Below are 15,176 nucleotides of genomic sequence, written 5' to 3'. Positions count from 1 at the left end.
GCGTCTGCCTTTGGCTCAGGTCATGATCCCAGGGTCCTAGGCTCGAGCCCCGCATGGGGCTCCCTGCTCAGCGGGGCGTCTGCTTCTTCCTCTCCCTCTACCCCTCCCTCCCACTTGTGCATGTGCGCTCGCTCTCTCTCTGAAATAAAATCTTTAAAAAAAGAGATTCTCTTTATTTTATGAAATAATGGCAACCTAATATTTCATAAAGCCCTTCCATGGCAAAATAGCCGGCAACCCCAGATGCTTGTGCTCATTTTTGGAAATGTAAAGTCTTCTTAGAAGCCTGGAAGGCCCCTGCTCCGAGGGCCCTCCACCACCACGCTGTTCATCTTGCACAGTGGTCACCTGGTATCAGAGTCCGGGAGGAGGAGGGACACTCCTGGGTTAACCAAGGCTGACACCAACCTGCCAAAGCATCAGAGTTGACAGTTAACTATGCGACAATCAGAAAAATGTTGGCCCAGTGTGTAATTTAATCACTTATTTCTTCCTAATTATGTCTTTGGAATTTAGCATCTTAATGAGAATATTAAACTTCTTTTCATGGCCTCTGTGTCACTCACATTTAAATATTGTTAAATAAGTGGTTAAATAAGTCCCTAAAAATATATTTACTTTGCTGATCCCAACTTCATCTCCCTGTTTTGGAGAGAGGTGCTTGAAACTCTGTTAGCACCAAAGAAACAAATAGTTTGGGACCCCTGGCACCCAAGAAGCCCCCATGCTGGGACTACAACATAACCTTTAGGAGTATTGAAAAATAAATTAGGCATTGGAGTCAGAAAGACCTACGTTTGGGTCTCAGCTCACAACTTACTAGCTACGTCACCTTGGGTTAATTATCTCTCCGAGTCTCAGGTTCCTCAACTACAAAATGAGGTCAATAACGGTACCTACCTGCACAGCGTGGTTGTGTTTAGGACAGTCTTGGTGCTTGGTAAATATTCAGTAATGGTAATATTGCCTTCATTGTGAATATGGGCTATTTACAAAGCACAAGCCTTCACAAGAGTCATGTTAGACTGAAAAGGCTCTTTTTGATCATCTGGCTCGATCTCAGCATTTTATAGATGGAGACAGGGGTAGAGGGTGAGATCTAGAGAGAACACAGAACCAAGGAGAGGCAGACCCTGGACTTGGTTTCTGGGGTTAGCCCAGGGTTTTCTCCACCACATTGGTCTTCCCCATCTGCAAGTATCTAGTTCTTGACTTTCAAGATCTTTTGACGAGAAGGGACTATGCACATGGTTCCAAATGGTATCATTTAAAAATTAAAAATGACAAATTCTATACTATAAAAAAAATACAGATAAACAAAAAAACTGATAGAGGTCATTACTTCATTATTTCAGAATATTTACTGCGGAAAGAATTAAATGTGTTAAAAATAATGTAACAGACTATCTACTCATATAATAGAGTACTAAGATGAGGTGGATGAACAGAAATATCGTAAGTATCACTTAAAGATGTGCTTTGTGCTTTCCCCCCACTCCCCTATACTCCAAAAAGAAAAGGTGCAAACTACACCCCCCATGTCAATCCAACTTCTTGATTTCTCAGGAATTTGAAAAATCAAGGATTTTCCAAGTCCTTATGCTAATTCTAGAATGCAACAAAACCAGATGGATTACGATGGGGTGTGGCTGACAGGCTAGATAATGCCAGCAACAGAAAGGAACAGAAAATCATTAGTTAAAAGAAAGGGACACAAAACAAAGCAGATACACTTTCTATTATTTTAAATCAGTAGTTTTATTACAATACACACTGACACACAGTTAGAGAAGGAATGTCCTGACATTTTCTGAGCATTTCACGGAAAGCAAATGTAACCATCCAGGCAGTCGAGTCATCCACATCTTTTCCAAATTCAAAGCAAAAGCTTTTATATTTGATAACTCAGGAAAGCAAAGTTTTCTCATTCTTGTCTATGAAACTTCAGTGTCAGAAAATAGTTATTGTGAAGTGGGCTGAGAAGGAAGGGTTTCTTTCCTTCTTGCTGTCCCAGTTCCTGCCTCTCGAGTTTCCCCCTTGACTTTCTACATGACTTTTTACGATACTGCAGATGATAGTGTGTTCAGGGGCCAAATGGCATCTACTTATTAGGCCGGCTATTATACTTCACTATAATTGAAAGGAAAGAACAAATTAAGAAAATTAAGTCCTGGAAAATGCACAAAGGCAAGGAAAAAATATCTGGGTGTATTAAAAATGAGATGCTCTTTTCACATAACTCATTTAAAAGGTTACAATTACCATAAACATTTAACTCCATTAAAGATCACTGGCAAAAACTAGCTCTTACACCTGCAAAAGGGCTCTGGTTTATACAGGCTCGGAAGAAAGCAACATACCACGTGAAATGAGTCACTAATCCTGGTGAAGCAGGCATCAGACTATTTGGAGTTGCATAGGTGTTTTTTCAGATCCATTTTGTACAAGACACTATGGAACCTTGACAAATTTCCACCTTTCAGCAGTCACTGTGGCAGTCAGGTGTTTTATTCCCTTTAGTGCCCAAACACACAAAAGCACTCCAGGAATGAAATACTAAACTGACATCTGGATACATTCACTACACGTTACATAACTTGGAAAGAACAAAGGAAAAAGCCCAAGCATGACTCCAGTATTTCATATAGAAAAGCACTGCAGGAGAAAACTTTGTTTAAAAACATTAAAACTCAGGTGAATATAAATACATTTTTGGTTAATCTGTGCTATAGCATATAGAAATCCTGTCAGATATTCAGTCTGCTGGGTAACTCATTTGCATTTTTCATGTCTGACTGTATTAGTAGAATATACACTGATGCATATACTGACATATATATATGCATATACATATATAAAATTCAGATCATGAAATTTTGTTTTAAATACACGTACTTAAAACCTCTACCTCTAAAAATAAATACATTAGCCTCTAATAGGCTAATTCTCAGAGTTCCTTCACAAACCAATCAGAACACAGCTTCTCAACAATGGCAGACGACCAATTAGCTGCTCTTTAAATCCATTATCTATCAGTAAATGTTTTAAAATTCAGATGTATAACAGAAATAGCATCCCCTGCACAGAACACAGATAGAATCCTGGCTTTGAAAATAAATGTCTTGGTTTCCTTGATGTTTAGTTCCTACAGATGTCTACTCTTTGCCTCTGCATTTATCTAGCAGTGGGAGAGCATTTTCTAGTGACAGCATTCTATTCCATTGGCACTACCTTCTAATCAAAGGAGTCGGCTGGCATTTCCTTTGCCGTTTTGTTCAAGGGAACTAACACGACATAGTTTGTATTTGATATCACTCCCATAATCACAGTGAGTTGTGTGTTTTAATGTATTTTACAACGTGCCAATACCACTGAGGTAAAGCAGAAGTAGCCCTGGCGTTTTTAAAGGGGGAAAAAAAAGTCTTCCAGGAGAACAACACATAAAAGGGACCTGGTGGTGTATATCTAAGTTCTACGAAGTAACTCAAAACCACTGCCAGAATGGACACATTGGATATCTGGTATTTTCGTTCAAAGAAGAGAAACATGAAAACACTCAATATACTTCCTTTAGAAAGGATGCAACTCACAAAAACGGGGCTTTACTTTTTTACTTTTACATCTCAAAAAAAAAAAAAAACTTCTTAAAATGATATAAGCCAGACCAAGTTGTTTAATATAATACAATACTTAACAACCTTGTCATTTGTTTTTGAATACAAGAATCTCAGAAATGTAGGAAATCCATGATAAATGATAGCAAGAATGTTTAATGCCATTGCCTAGATTTTTTTTAAAAGGAAAATTTACCATAGTTGAAATACAACTTCTAAAAAATACAGTGTTTTATGTGCTCACAGTTCCAGATTACTAACTTTATAAATTAAAGGTGAAAGTTATCCATATACAAACAAGGCCTCTTTTTCATTGATTTCAATCTCGATTAAACCTTTGGATATTTCAATCTTCAAATTCACAAGGTAAGGCTGAGTTTATCAGATATAAATAAAATGTTTAAAGTCCACGATGTATTGTAGCACTAAAGAAACAAATGCATCAAATATTTACAGGCTGGCTACAATACTTTAAAAAAAAAAAAATTCAAATGTGTATCAACATCAAGCCACACTGTTTTTCCAATTTCTCTGGCTGCAAAAATGGGGCAACAGCATTTTTTCTCACTCATTTTTCCTCTCAATCCTTAAGTCAGAGGCAGGTCTTAGGTCAAAGGGCGAGGTCTTTTGGGAGGTGGTGGAGGCATGAGCTCTGTGTCAGGGTCCAGATGATGCTTTCGCTTCTGTCCTTGAGAAGCTGCCGCACATCTGTCGATGAACTCAAACAGCATCTCCTTGGTGACCGGGTTGGAGATGCTGTTGCACACAGCTGTGGACAAAGGGAGACACGGGTCTCACGTGAGGGTTAATTAAGGCAGCTGACTCACCACAGGGCGGTGCGAAAGGGGAAAGGTTTTCATCCCAATATGCTAAACGCTTTCAGTTCACCAATTGGGGTGACACGCTTCCCCCAGTAAACGATTCTCCGCCCTCCCCTGCCACCAAAATGAGTGCTTTTCTGGTGGCTACTTTTTCTTGTACCGTTAATTTTAAACCAAAACTTTAAGTGTTGGACTTACAGCCACACCTTCACTATGGTTTTCCACCTCTCCAAAACTCTTTTTATAGGATTTTAATGTACCACAACTATAGTCTATACTCAACCAAAACTTCTACAGAAAACGTGTGCTAGCATCCTTCAGTCGTGTCTGTCAGAAGGAAACTCCACCCTGTCGTGATGGCACCAGCCACTGTTTCCACTGAACAGGGAGGTGCCATTGTAGCTGGCAGATCATACTATTTTATTTTAGTAACTTGTTTAAGTAAGGTATTATAATAAAATTATGAATAAATATGGCATCTTTTCTTATGTGATCAAAATTGACCACCAGTCCTTTGAATTGTATTTATATATTTAGTTTGGGGGGAAAAAAGGACACTGGCTTAATTATTCCTATTTTCAAAGTTAACTCATCTTGTCTGAACACAGATGCTAGTTCCAACAGAACCCTTAAATGTACAATAGTAACTTTCATAAACTGCAAAACTGAAACTGGCAATTTCTGTAGTTTCTCATAAGCTTATCATATAATCAGCATCATCACTGACTGAGCAGTCTAAAAGCACACGATTCTATTAACCTTTAATCTTGGTTTTTATCTGGTTTTTTTTTTTCAGCTTCACTAAAAATACAATCCAGAGCAACCAGTTTACCTTATAAGATTAATTAATTTGTGTTGTTCTCCATGAAAGAAACTTACTATTCTGAATTCCCAAAGCATTTATATTATACCCAAAGAACTCTCTGAAGGATAGCATAGCAGGTTTCAGGAGGGTTTTTTTTTTTTAATGGTTTTCATTTACTTTGTTCTCCATTGTTTGTAAAGCTATTTTAGGAGCTGGAAATTACATTTTCCCCCTGCTAATTTTGTCTTTTACCATCTGGCAAACAATGGTTTTTATAGTTCTGAATAGATCTGAAATTATCATGGCTTTTGTTGTTGTTGTTCAACAAATTCAACTTGTATACAGCCCATTATCCTGCCCTTTACACTTCTCCTTTGGGTGCATGGCACAAGCCCACAGGCCTAGAGACGGGAGTCTACAAGCCAGCTGGAGTCGACAGTCACAGCCCCTTTCCCAGCCAGCAAGCACAGGGGTCCGAATGACCCTATGCCCCATCAAGCAGAACACCAAAGCCAGCACATTTTGATTCTAAAACCTTAACGCACACTTGCTCTCTCTTTTAATGTAGCAAACATTGGTAGGTTGTCATACTCACCCATGGCAGTGTTGTACGCATTAGGAAAACTTTTGTCTGTTCTCTGTCTCATGAAGACCCAGCTGTTATTCTCAAATTTGCATTCTATAATTTTGTTGTCATACTGTTTTAGTTCTTTTGTCACCTGTTTTAAAAGAGAATTGAGGAAAATATTTAAATCATTCGAAAGGCTTTTTGCTTCCACTATGTGACAGACACATTAGGGAATGCCAAAAACACCTCAGTAACTCCTCACGCAGAGCCTTTTGTCATCTGAAGTGTCTCATCAAGCCTAAGGATATGGTGTGCACTCCCTTGTACACATGCTCATTAATCCGACATTTTATAAATAGTCGTGAAAACGGCTGTCAATATATAGCAATTAAAAGAGGCTAAGCAGAAACCAGCCACTTCTGGGCCAAATGCAAATAGGTTACCATAGGGACCAATGCCTTCAATATTTCTGCGTCCCTATGGCTTTCAGAAATTGAGGATGCTGCTTAGGTCTGTCAGCTTTCAGAAGGGTCTCACTGTCTAAGTTCCTATGTCAAAACCTAAGAAGTTCCCTTTACTAGTTGAAAGAAAAAGTTACACACAAAAAGTAAACATTAGGATCAGATTCAGGTAATGCACATCCTAAGTATTTTGCTTTTCAAGAAGTAATAACTAATCCAAATTCTAATCTTTAGGTTAGTTACCCTTTCCATCTCCAAACTACTATGAACATACAGATGAAGCTACTTTAGATTTTAGTTTGGTTGGTTTTTTTGGCTACTTCACCTCAGATGATTGAATATGAATTACAACTTACTCTATCAAAGCTAACGAGTATCCATGGTAACCATAAAACCTTTTAAAAGATATTTCATCAGGCTGTGAGGATAGTTTTCATAAATAGGAACCTAAGCTTATCTTTGCAGTTTTCAAATCAAATGCCAGTCATGGTAATATTTTAATTCTGTCCTCATCTTTCACAGCTAACAACTTTTCCTCACAATATGGTAGATTGCGATCATTTAAACTTCATTAGCATTATTTGAAATGCTCTCATTTTTCTACCCGCAGATTCAATACCACCTAGGAATATGAAGGGAAGCAAATTTTTAAAAGATGCTTTCAATTCACAGATTAGGCAGTGCACATCTTCATAAAAACTATCAAATTGTATTCCTTTTCCCTTAATGAGTATTGCATTTGATTGGATTATTTGCAACTTCAACAAATCCAACAGGACCAATACATTCAGTGGCTCTGGAACAGACATGCCCAAAAAACTATGTTCCACTTAGCAAACTTGCTAGAATTATTCTCAAATATTCATTATTCTAATCTCAATTCCCCTCCCTTTCTTCCTAAAGATCCACCTCCTTTTACTTTTGATACATTATCTATAGCCAAGTATTAGGCAACTTATTCAGCTAGATAACCACATTTATCACATGTAGGGTCTAACAGAGCTGAGTTTCTAAACCTTTCAGAGTCTCCATTTTATAATTCTAAAATGGGCAAAGGAGTTCCTAATTTACTGGGACACTGGAAGAATAATAAATGAAAGTACCTGGCACAGAGTGGCCAATGAGTAAAATTCTTAATTAAATATAAAATTAGGAAATAACATACTGCTTTCAAAAAAAAAAAACACTTTATAAGTAAATTCACTAAAGAAACCAGGATGACATGGAAAGGTATGCTTTGAAAACAGGTGTCAAGAAAATTATATTGTATGTACTACACAAGACAGGCTTGTATCAACAACGTGCAGTTGGTACTTTTACTGACCCTCAATTGTAGTAAGTCTTTATCATATAGCTCATCATTCTTGTGTTCCTGGTTTCAGAATTGCTATAAACTATGTGCTGCTCAATCTGACTACAGCAATTAAGCAGCATTATTAGGTATCTGCATATCTATTTGGACATGCACTAACAATAACTGGGAAACAGCCTTCTGAAAAATGCATGCACTTGCCATTATACTAACTGAAATGTATGTCCATGTTCAAGAACAATTCATTGTTCTTTAATGATCACATCAGTTATATTCCCAAGGTAGACACACTGCAAGGTACTCATTTGGTTCGGCAGTAAAATATACTTAACTGACAGAAATAATACTTCTCATATGTGCACAAACTAAAGACAGTTGTCACTAATGATCAGATCAAGAGAATGAGGAAAACTCATTCTACAAGGGCGGAGTTTAATTTTAGTATCCAAATTCTAATTCTATGACAATAACCATCCTCAGCCAATTACGTATTATTATTTACTAAAACAAGACCCTGTTCGGCCTTCTATAATCAACTCTGTTACTCTAGTTTGAGCTAATAAGAGCTTGAAAGTAATAAGAAAATATTTATAAATCAGGATTTCATATCTGTACTAATAATTATATTGAATTAATGAATTTTATTGTTTTTTTTAAGAAGAGCAATCAATATACAATGTATTTTATACTGAAAAATATTTTGTTCATGCATCCATCTTGTTCAGTCCACACTCTTTTTTTTTTTTTTTTTTTTAAGATTTTATTTATTTATTTGAGACAGAGAGAATGAGAGAGAGAGAGCACATGAGAGGGGGGAGGGTCAGAGGGAGAAGCAGGCTCCTTGCTGAGCAGGGAGCCCGATGCGGGACTCGATCCAGGGACTCCAGGATCATGACCTGAGCGAAGGCAGTCGCTTAACCAACTGAGCCACCCAGGCGCCCAGTACCACACTCTTTATACGGTTTGAATCTACCAATAAAATGAGGTTAAGAGACAGTCCAATGAAACCAGATCTAGTAGCTCTGGAGGTGGTTTTTTGTTTTGTTTTGTTTTGTTTTTTAAGAGATGGAGAGAGAGAGACAAAGAGAAGGGAGAAGGGAGAGGGAGATAGAGAATCTTAAGCAGGCTCCACGCCCAGCACAGAGCCTGACACGGGGCTCTATCTCACAACCCTGAGATCATGCCCTGAGCCGAAATCAACTGGGCCACCCAGGTGCCCCTAATGTCTCTGGAGATTTTAAATTAGCAGCTCAACAATAATACCTGCAACAAAGAGCCCACAGTAGAGTCAGGTACAATCACAGGTGCTGCACTCTGCACCATTCTTACAGAACACTTCCTGTAACTTAAGTGCTAGGCATATACCTACACTTCCAAGTCACAAAAGGCAAACCATCAGTGTTGGCTGAACTGACCTATACCGAACAGGCAAAGTTGCATTTCTATTTCTAGTAGTGGGATAAAACTCTAAAACTTGCTGTCCCTGTTTCGGGAGAGCCGTTTTTGCTATAAAGAGCTCATCTTGGGGTGCCTGGATGGCTGTCGGTTAAGTTTCCAAATCTTGCTTTTGGCTCAGGTCATGATCTCAGGGTCATGAGAGCAAGCCCTGTGTTGGGCTCTGCACTCAGCAGGGCATCTGCTTGTCCCTCTCTCTCTGCTTCTCCCCACACTTGTGCTCTCTCTCTTCCATAAATAAAATAAAATAAAATAAAATAAAAAATAAATAAATAAAATCTTTTTTTAAAAAAAAGAGCCCATCTTTCTTTTCTAGAGAGACTGCACAAAGGCTTGAGGGGAGGGGGATTTCTCTGAATTAATTTGCTCTGGAGACACTTATAACAAATATCCTTAGACTGAGAAAGCCATCAGTGAGTTGTAGTGATTCTATTTTTAACTTTTAATTTTGAAATAATTTTAGATTTACAGAAAAGCTGTGTATAGATGGTATAGAGAGTTCTAGTATTCCTGTCACCCAGCTTTCCCTAATGTTCACATTTTATGTAGTATGGTGCATTTATCAACTCAAAGAAATTCACACTGGTACAACACAATTAACTGAACTGCAGACTATTCAGACTTCAGTTTTTCCACTAATGTCTTTATCTGTTCCAGGATCCTATCTAGGAAATCACACTGCATTTAGTCATCATGTCTCCTTAGTTTCCTCTGATCTGTGACAGTTTCTCAGACCTTCCTTGACACTTTTGAAGAGTACTAGTCAGATATTTGTAGAATGTTCCTCAAGTTGGAATTTTCTGATGTTTTCTCATGATTGGACCGAGGTTTGGATTTGGGGGACAAATGCCAAGAGGTGAAGTGCCTTTCTCGTGTAATATCTGGGATCTGGGGGGGGGGTGATATCACGACTTACTACTGGTTGATGCTAACCCTGAGCACTTCGTTAAGATGGTGTGTGCCACGTTTCACTACTGTAAAGTTACTACTGTTCTCCTCTTCATACTCTATCGGTTAGTTACGAGTCACGATGAACAAACGGCCCCATTCAAGGAGAAGGGAAGTAAACTCCACTTCCTGGAAGGAAGAGTAAAGTTGTGGACATTTATTAAAACCACTACAGACATTACTAAGTTTCTTGAGAGAGATATTTTGAGACTATACAAATACCGTTTCTCCTTAGTTTTGCTCATTAATTTTAGCATTCCTCCATGAATCTTGCCCACAGCAATTATTCCTGTGGTGTTCTGCTGGGGTTTTCTCTTTTCTCCATCCCTTCTACATTTATTATCTGGACTTTTTCTGTAAGAAACACTTGTCCCACTTCCCTCATTTATTTATTTGCTTATTTGTATCAGTATGAACTCATGGATATTTATTTTATTCTTTGGTTTATAATAAAATACTACTGTCATTTATTTTATTCTTTGGTTTATAATAAAATACTACTGTCATTTATTTTGTTGGTCAAATTGTTCCAGTTTTGGCACTGGGAATTCTCTCGGATTGGCTCCTGTGTCCTTTTAATTTGCTTCCATTTTTACTTACTTACTTACTTACTTATTTTCAGCATTTACTTTCTGGCAATTCAAGAGCCTACTCTCCAGGCTCATCTTTGTATTTTTTCTGCCCCAGCCCTAGAATCAGTCATGAGGTCCTCTATCAGCATTTTATAAGAACAACATCACTCCTCAACAGTCCAGGAGGCTATGCTAAGAAAGTACTGTCTGTTCAGGTCAGAATTTAAAAGTATTATTGAGGGAAGGAGAGATAGAGAACGACAATGAGACTCTGAAGATGAATATACGTTTTACTTAGAAGTTTCCATGCCATGTTTTCTGAACTGCTCTCTGGAGCTAAACTAAGTTGGCCATTTTTTCATTTTGAAGTTATAATTCTACTCTTTGGTAATTCAAGTTCTACCTCTATAGAGTTACAGAAGGTAAATTTTAAAAACATATCTTAAGTAAATGAAACAAAAATCTTATTTTCATGTAAATAACTTCAATTTCTAGTACTTATAAAGACATAGAAAATAAGATAAGTCAGAAATGAAATGGAATTATAAAAGTTTTCCTGTGGTGTCAGAACAATACAAATAGCTTAAATCTGAATTATTAGATAAATAATCTTTTAGAAATACTACATTATAGTAGGGCCTTGATATATTCCTTTTAGAAAGTACATCCACTACTGGAGAAAGTAAAACATTTGACAAGTTACCCTCCTAAAAAAAAATGTTACACCTACCACTACTATTATTTATAAATAACATACTTTGCATTTGCTAGGCTGGAAACAGAGCAGCAGGAAGTCTCTCCCTTGGGAATGGTGGGGTCTTCAAGCCCTTCAATCAGCCATTCAATTAATCAAAGCAGCCAATAAAAAGAAGGCAACTAGAACTCTGCCTTATTTATCCTAAAGGTCACTACAGACAAGTCACAACTCCAGGGTATGAAATTCCCACTAAACTACGGATTATTACCTTCCAGTAAAGTCAGAGTTAGTCAGTTAGTTAGTTAGTTCTTACTCAAAATATAACAAATCTTCATATAGAATAACAGACATACAGATAAAACAATGATATGCTGGCAATGGTTATTGGTGGATGGTAGAATTAGGAATAACTTTCACCTGTGTCATGCTGTATTTTCCACACTTTCTATGTTAATATGTGCTTAACTTTCATATTTTTAACAATGAAAGATTCCTTAAACAACTATTTCATAAAAGAAAATAAATACCCAGTTGGTTTTTAATGCAGTGGTACAGAAAAATAAGAGATAAACATTTATAGAAAACAAAGTCTTGGAATCAGGCCCCAAGACCACAGTTCCCAAACTGTGCAATGAGGTATCCTCATGTGCTGCAACAAACTCACAGAGGTACTGTGGGATACTTTAAACTTTTGGGGTAACAGTGGCATGTGTTGGACACCATGCAAACTATTAGCTGGAGGAAGTTCACAATTTCAATATGAGATTCCTTGAGATGACATTATACCTTTGCAAAGCTGAGTTTTGGGTAATTACTGTGATAAAAACCAAGTACCACAAAAATCAGTGTGGAACAATAAATGAAGTTGGTGGGATATAATCTGACTCCAAGGTTTGAGAAGTTATGCAATCCTTAACTGGTGCTAAGTTGTTAAAATCTAGATACTTATTAAATTGTTTGGCTCCGTCCTTTCAATCAATGGAGGTGTTAGATATTTCTTTTGGCTTAGAGATGCTGTGTATGAGGCAAAATGAACCAAGAAAGTTTCATAGCCTCTACCCTAAGTCCTTTTCATTCATTTCATTCATTCATCCTTCCCCAGATCCTAGTCTCTAAAGCCACATGTAAGCTTGTATCTAGCACTTAGTGGAAACCAACCAGAGTAGTGAACAACTTTGCCTGCGGTGTAGAATATAGATCATGGTAGAGAATGAGAATTTCTATCAAGTTAATCTCATTGGTTTTGATCTAGATCACTAAAATATGTATTCCCCATTGATCTCCCCATTGTCAGCACAGTACCCAGTCCCGGAGAGATCCTCAGAGAGGATGTTAACCAAATTCAAGAGAATTGTGAGCTTCAGCTTATCAAACCAGTTTGTACTGTTTGATGGCTGTTTAAGTAAAGTAAACTAGTACTATCTCTAGCCTTTCTCTGCCTCTTTCCTCCTTTCTACCTTTTCTTTCTTTCCCCCAAAACAAAACAAAAGGTTTTAGGGTTTTAATATCCTCAGTTTGTTGTCTGAATAAACAATGCATTTGTATTTTCTGTTTCTGGGTGCCTGACATGGAGGCGAGACATCCATTTGCCATCACAGTATTAAAAGCAGCACTTCTATATATAAGACTGATGAATCACAGATCTGTACCCCTGAAACAAATAATATATGTTAATTAATTGAATTTAAATAAATTAAAAGTAAATAAATAAAAGCAGCACTTCTGCTTTTGACAGTAAAGAACAAGTAGAGAAAGTGAAAGATAGATTTCTTTGTCTCCCCCTGTCCCGCCCATTGGTCAAGCAATATCAACTATTTCTAGAACTATGTGACTCATTTTATATAAATGAATATTAACAATTTATACATTGAGCTCTTAGCATGTACCAAGCATTATAAATTTGTGACCCATACACATAATCTCATTTAATTCGCACCACAATCTTATAAGGTAGGAATTATATTACTGCTCTTCAACAGGTATGGAGTCCAAAGTTTAGAGTAATTAAATATCCCGCCTAAAGTCACAGATCTAGAAAATGGAACAGCCAAGTCTCAAATACAGGTCTCCCTGTCCAATGCCACAATGCCATTTCATATCCCACCAGCTATTACAAAGCCTGGCACTCCATGGACAATAAATGCAGAATGAAATAAATAAGGTTATTTTCCTGCTCAGAATGTGGCTGAAATTGGGTATAAAAACCTTTCCACATGTAAGTTTAAGAAGTCAGTCATATGAAAACACAAACACATTGGACCTAACGCGGCACCAACAATGCTCTGTAGATCCATCCTTCCCACCATCTGACAAGTATTATTGAGCAGCCATGTGTCAGGCACGGAGTTGTAGACTGGTGATACAGACACAGTCCCTGTCCTCTGGAATGTATAGTCTAGTGAAGAGTCAAGTGACAAATTACAAATTATGATAAGAGCTATGAAGAAAATAGATATGCAAAGAAACTAATGCCGGGAGAAAGCTATCTGGTTTTAGGTGCGGTAGTTTGAGGAGATGATATTTAAGTTGAGATTTACAATATGACGAGAAGCTGGTTTATGGAAAGAAGGAAGGACAGGGAAAGAAGGAGAGAGAGAGAGAGAGAGAGAGGGGAACAAATGAGAGCAGGTGGGGGGAAAGGGGAGTCACATACGTCAGGCAGTGATTAACAGTATGTCCAAAGGTCTGAGGTGAAAAAAATCTTAAGATCTTGGCATGCTGAAGGAACTGAAAATAAAGAATGTTCTCTGCAAGCCTTTAAAGAGGGTTCCACATAAGTCTGACTCATTCCCAAACTCTTCCTCTCATATGGTATACCCTATATATACCCTTTTATATCATATATATATAGAGAGAGGGTCCAGCTGCCTACTTGACATCTTTATTTGAAATTCCCATAGACTTCTCAAACCTGACATATTCAAAATTCAACTCTATCTTCCCCCAAATGTACTTCTCTATCTCAATATACGGGAACTCCATTCACCCAGTTCCTCATGACAGAAACGTTGGTGCCCTCCTGATTCCTTTCCCCTTTTATTTCCCCTCATATTTAATTCATTTCCAGGGTCTATCAATTCTACCTCCAAATATATTCTACACATGTCCATTTGTCCCCTCTGTCTTTCAGATTCCTACAAGAGGCTCTTCTACATTTTCCCCAGCCCATCAATTTTTACAGTGCAGCCAGATTGGTCTTTGAAAAATGCAAGTCCAATCAAGTCATACCCTTGCTTAAAACACAAATAAAAGACATACAGGTTGGGAAGGGAGAAATAAGACGGTCTCTATTCACAGAAGACATGATAACTTACGTAGAAGAAATCTATAAAGATGCTCCTAGAACTAGTAAGTAACTCTCACAAAGTTGCAGAATACAGAGTTAATATACTAAAACCAATTGTATTTCTACATATTAGCAATGAACAGTTAGAAGTTTAAAATTTAAATGGTATCATTTACAATAACTTTCAAAAATGTGAAATACTTAAGTATGAATTAAAAAAAACATGCAGGATCTGTATGCTGACAATTATAAAACACCTATAAAAGAAAAAATCAAGGAGGACCTAAACAACTAGAAAGATACACCATCCTCATGAGTTGGAAGATTCAATATTGTTAAGGGATTGTTATCATTCCTAAATGATCTACAGATTCAACATAATCACAAGCAAAATGCCAAAAGAATTTTTTATAGATATCAGCAACCTGATCTAAAGTTTATATGGAAGGCCAAGGAAATCAGAACAGCCCAAACAGAAAGAACGATATTGGAGAACTGACATTGACTTCAAGACTGAGTATAAGCTACAGTAATCAAGACAATGTGGTATTGGTGAGCAGAGAGACACAAAGGTAAGTGGAACAGAAGAGAGTCCAGAAGTGGATCCATAATTACAAGGTCAACTGATATTTGACAA

General features: G+C 37.4%; 1 protein-coding gene across 2 annotated transcripts in view; it reads right to left on the bottom strand.

Annotated features, from left to right (window-relative positions):
* Nucleotides 1-1,710: 1,710 nt before the first annotated feature.
* Nucleotides 1,711-15,176, bottom strand: part of RNGTT (RNA guanylyltransferase and 5'-phosphatase) — a 326,132-nt gene continuing 312,666 nt past the window's right edge. The window contains exons 15-16 of one of the 2 annotated variants that reach the window (XM_032409299.1): nt 5,836-5,959; nt 1,711-4,383 (exon numbers count right to left, since the gene is read on the bottom strand). In XM_032409299.1, coding sequence (XP_032265190.1) covers nt 4,220-4,383; nt 5,836-5,959 — 288 coding nt within the window. In that variant the 3' untranslated portion in view covers nt 1,711-4,219. The remainder of the gene's footprint in view (nt 4,384-5,835; nt 5,960-15,176) is intronic. The other variant, XM_032409300.1, reaches the window with a different exon arrangement.

The sequence above is a fragment of the Phoca vitulina genome, unplaced genomic scaffold (genome assembly GCF_004348235.1).
Source record: "Phoca vitulina isolate PV1807 unplaced genomic scaffold, GSC_HSeal_1.0 scaffold11, whole genome shotgun sequence".
Lineage (NCBI taxonomy): Eukaryota > Metazoa > Chordata > Mammalia > Carnivora > Phocidae > Phoca > Phoca vitulina.
The sequence above is the reverse complement of the archived record's forward strand: the minus strand, read 5'-3'. Positions and strand labels throughout refer to the sequence as shown.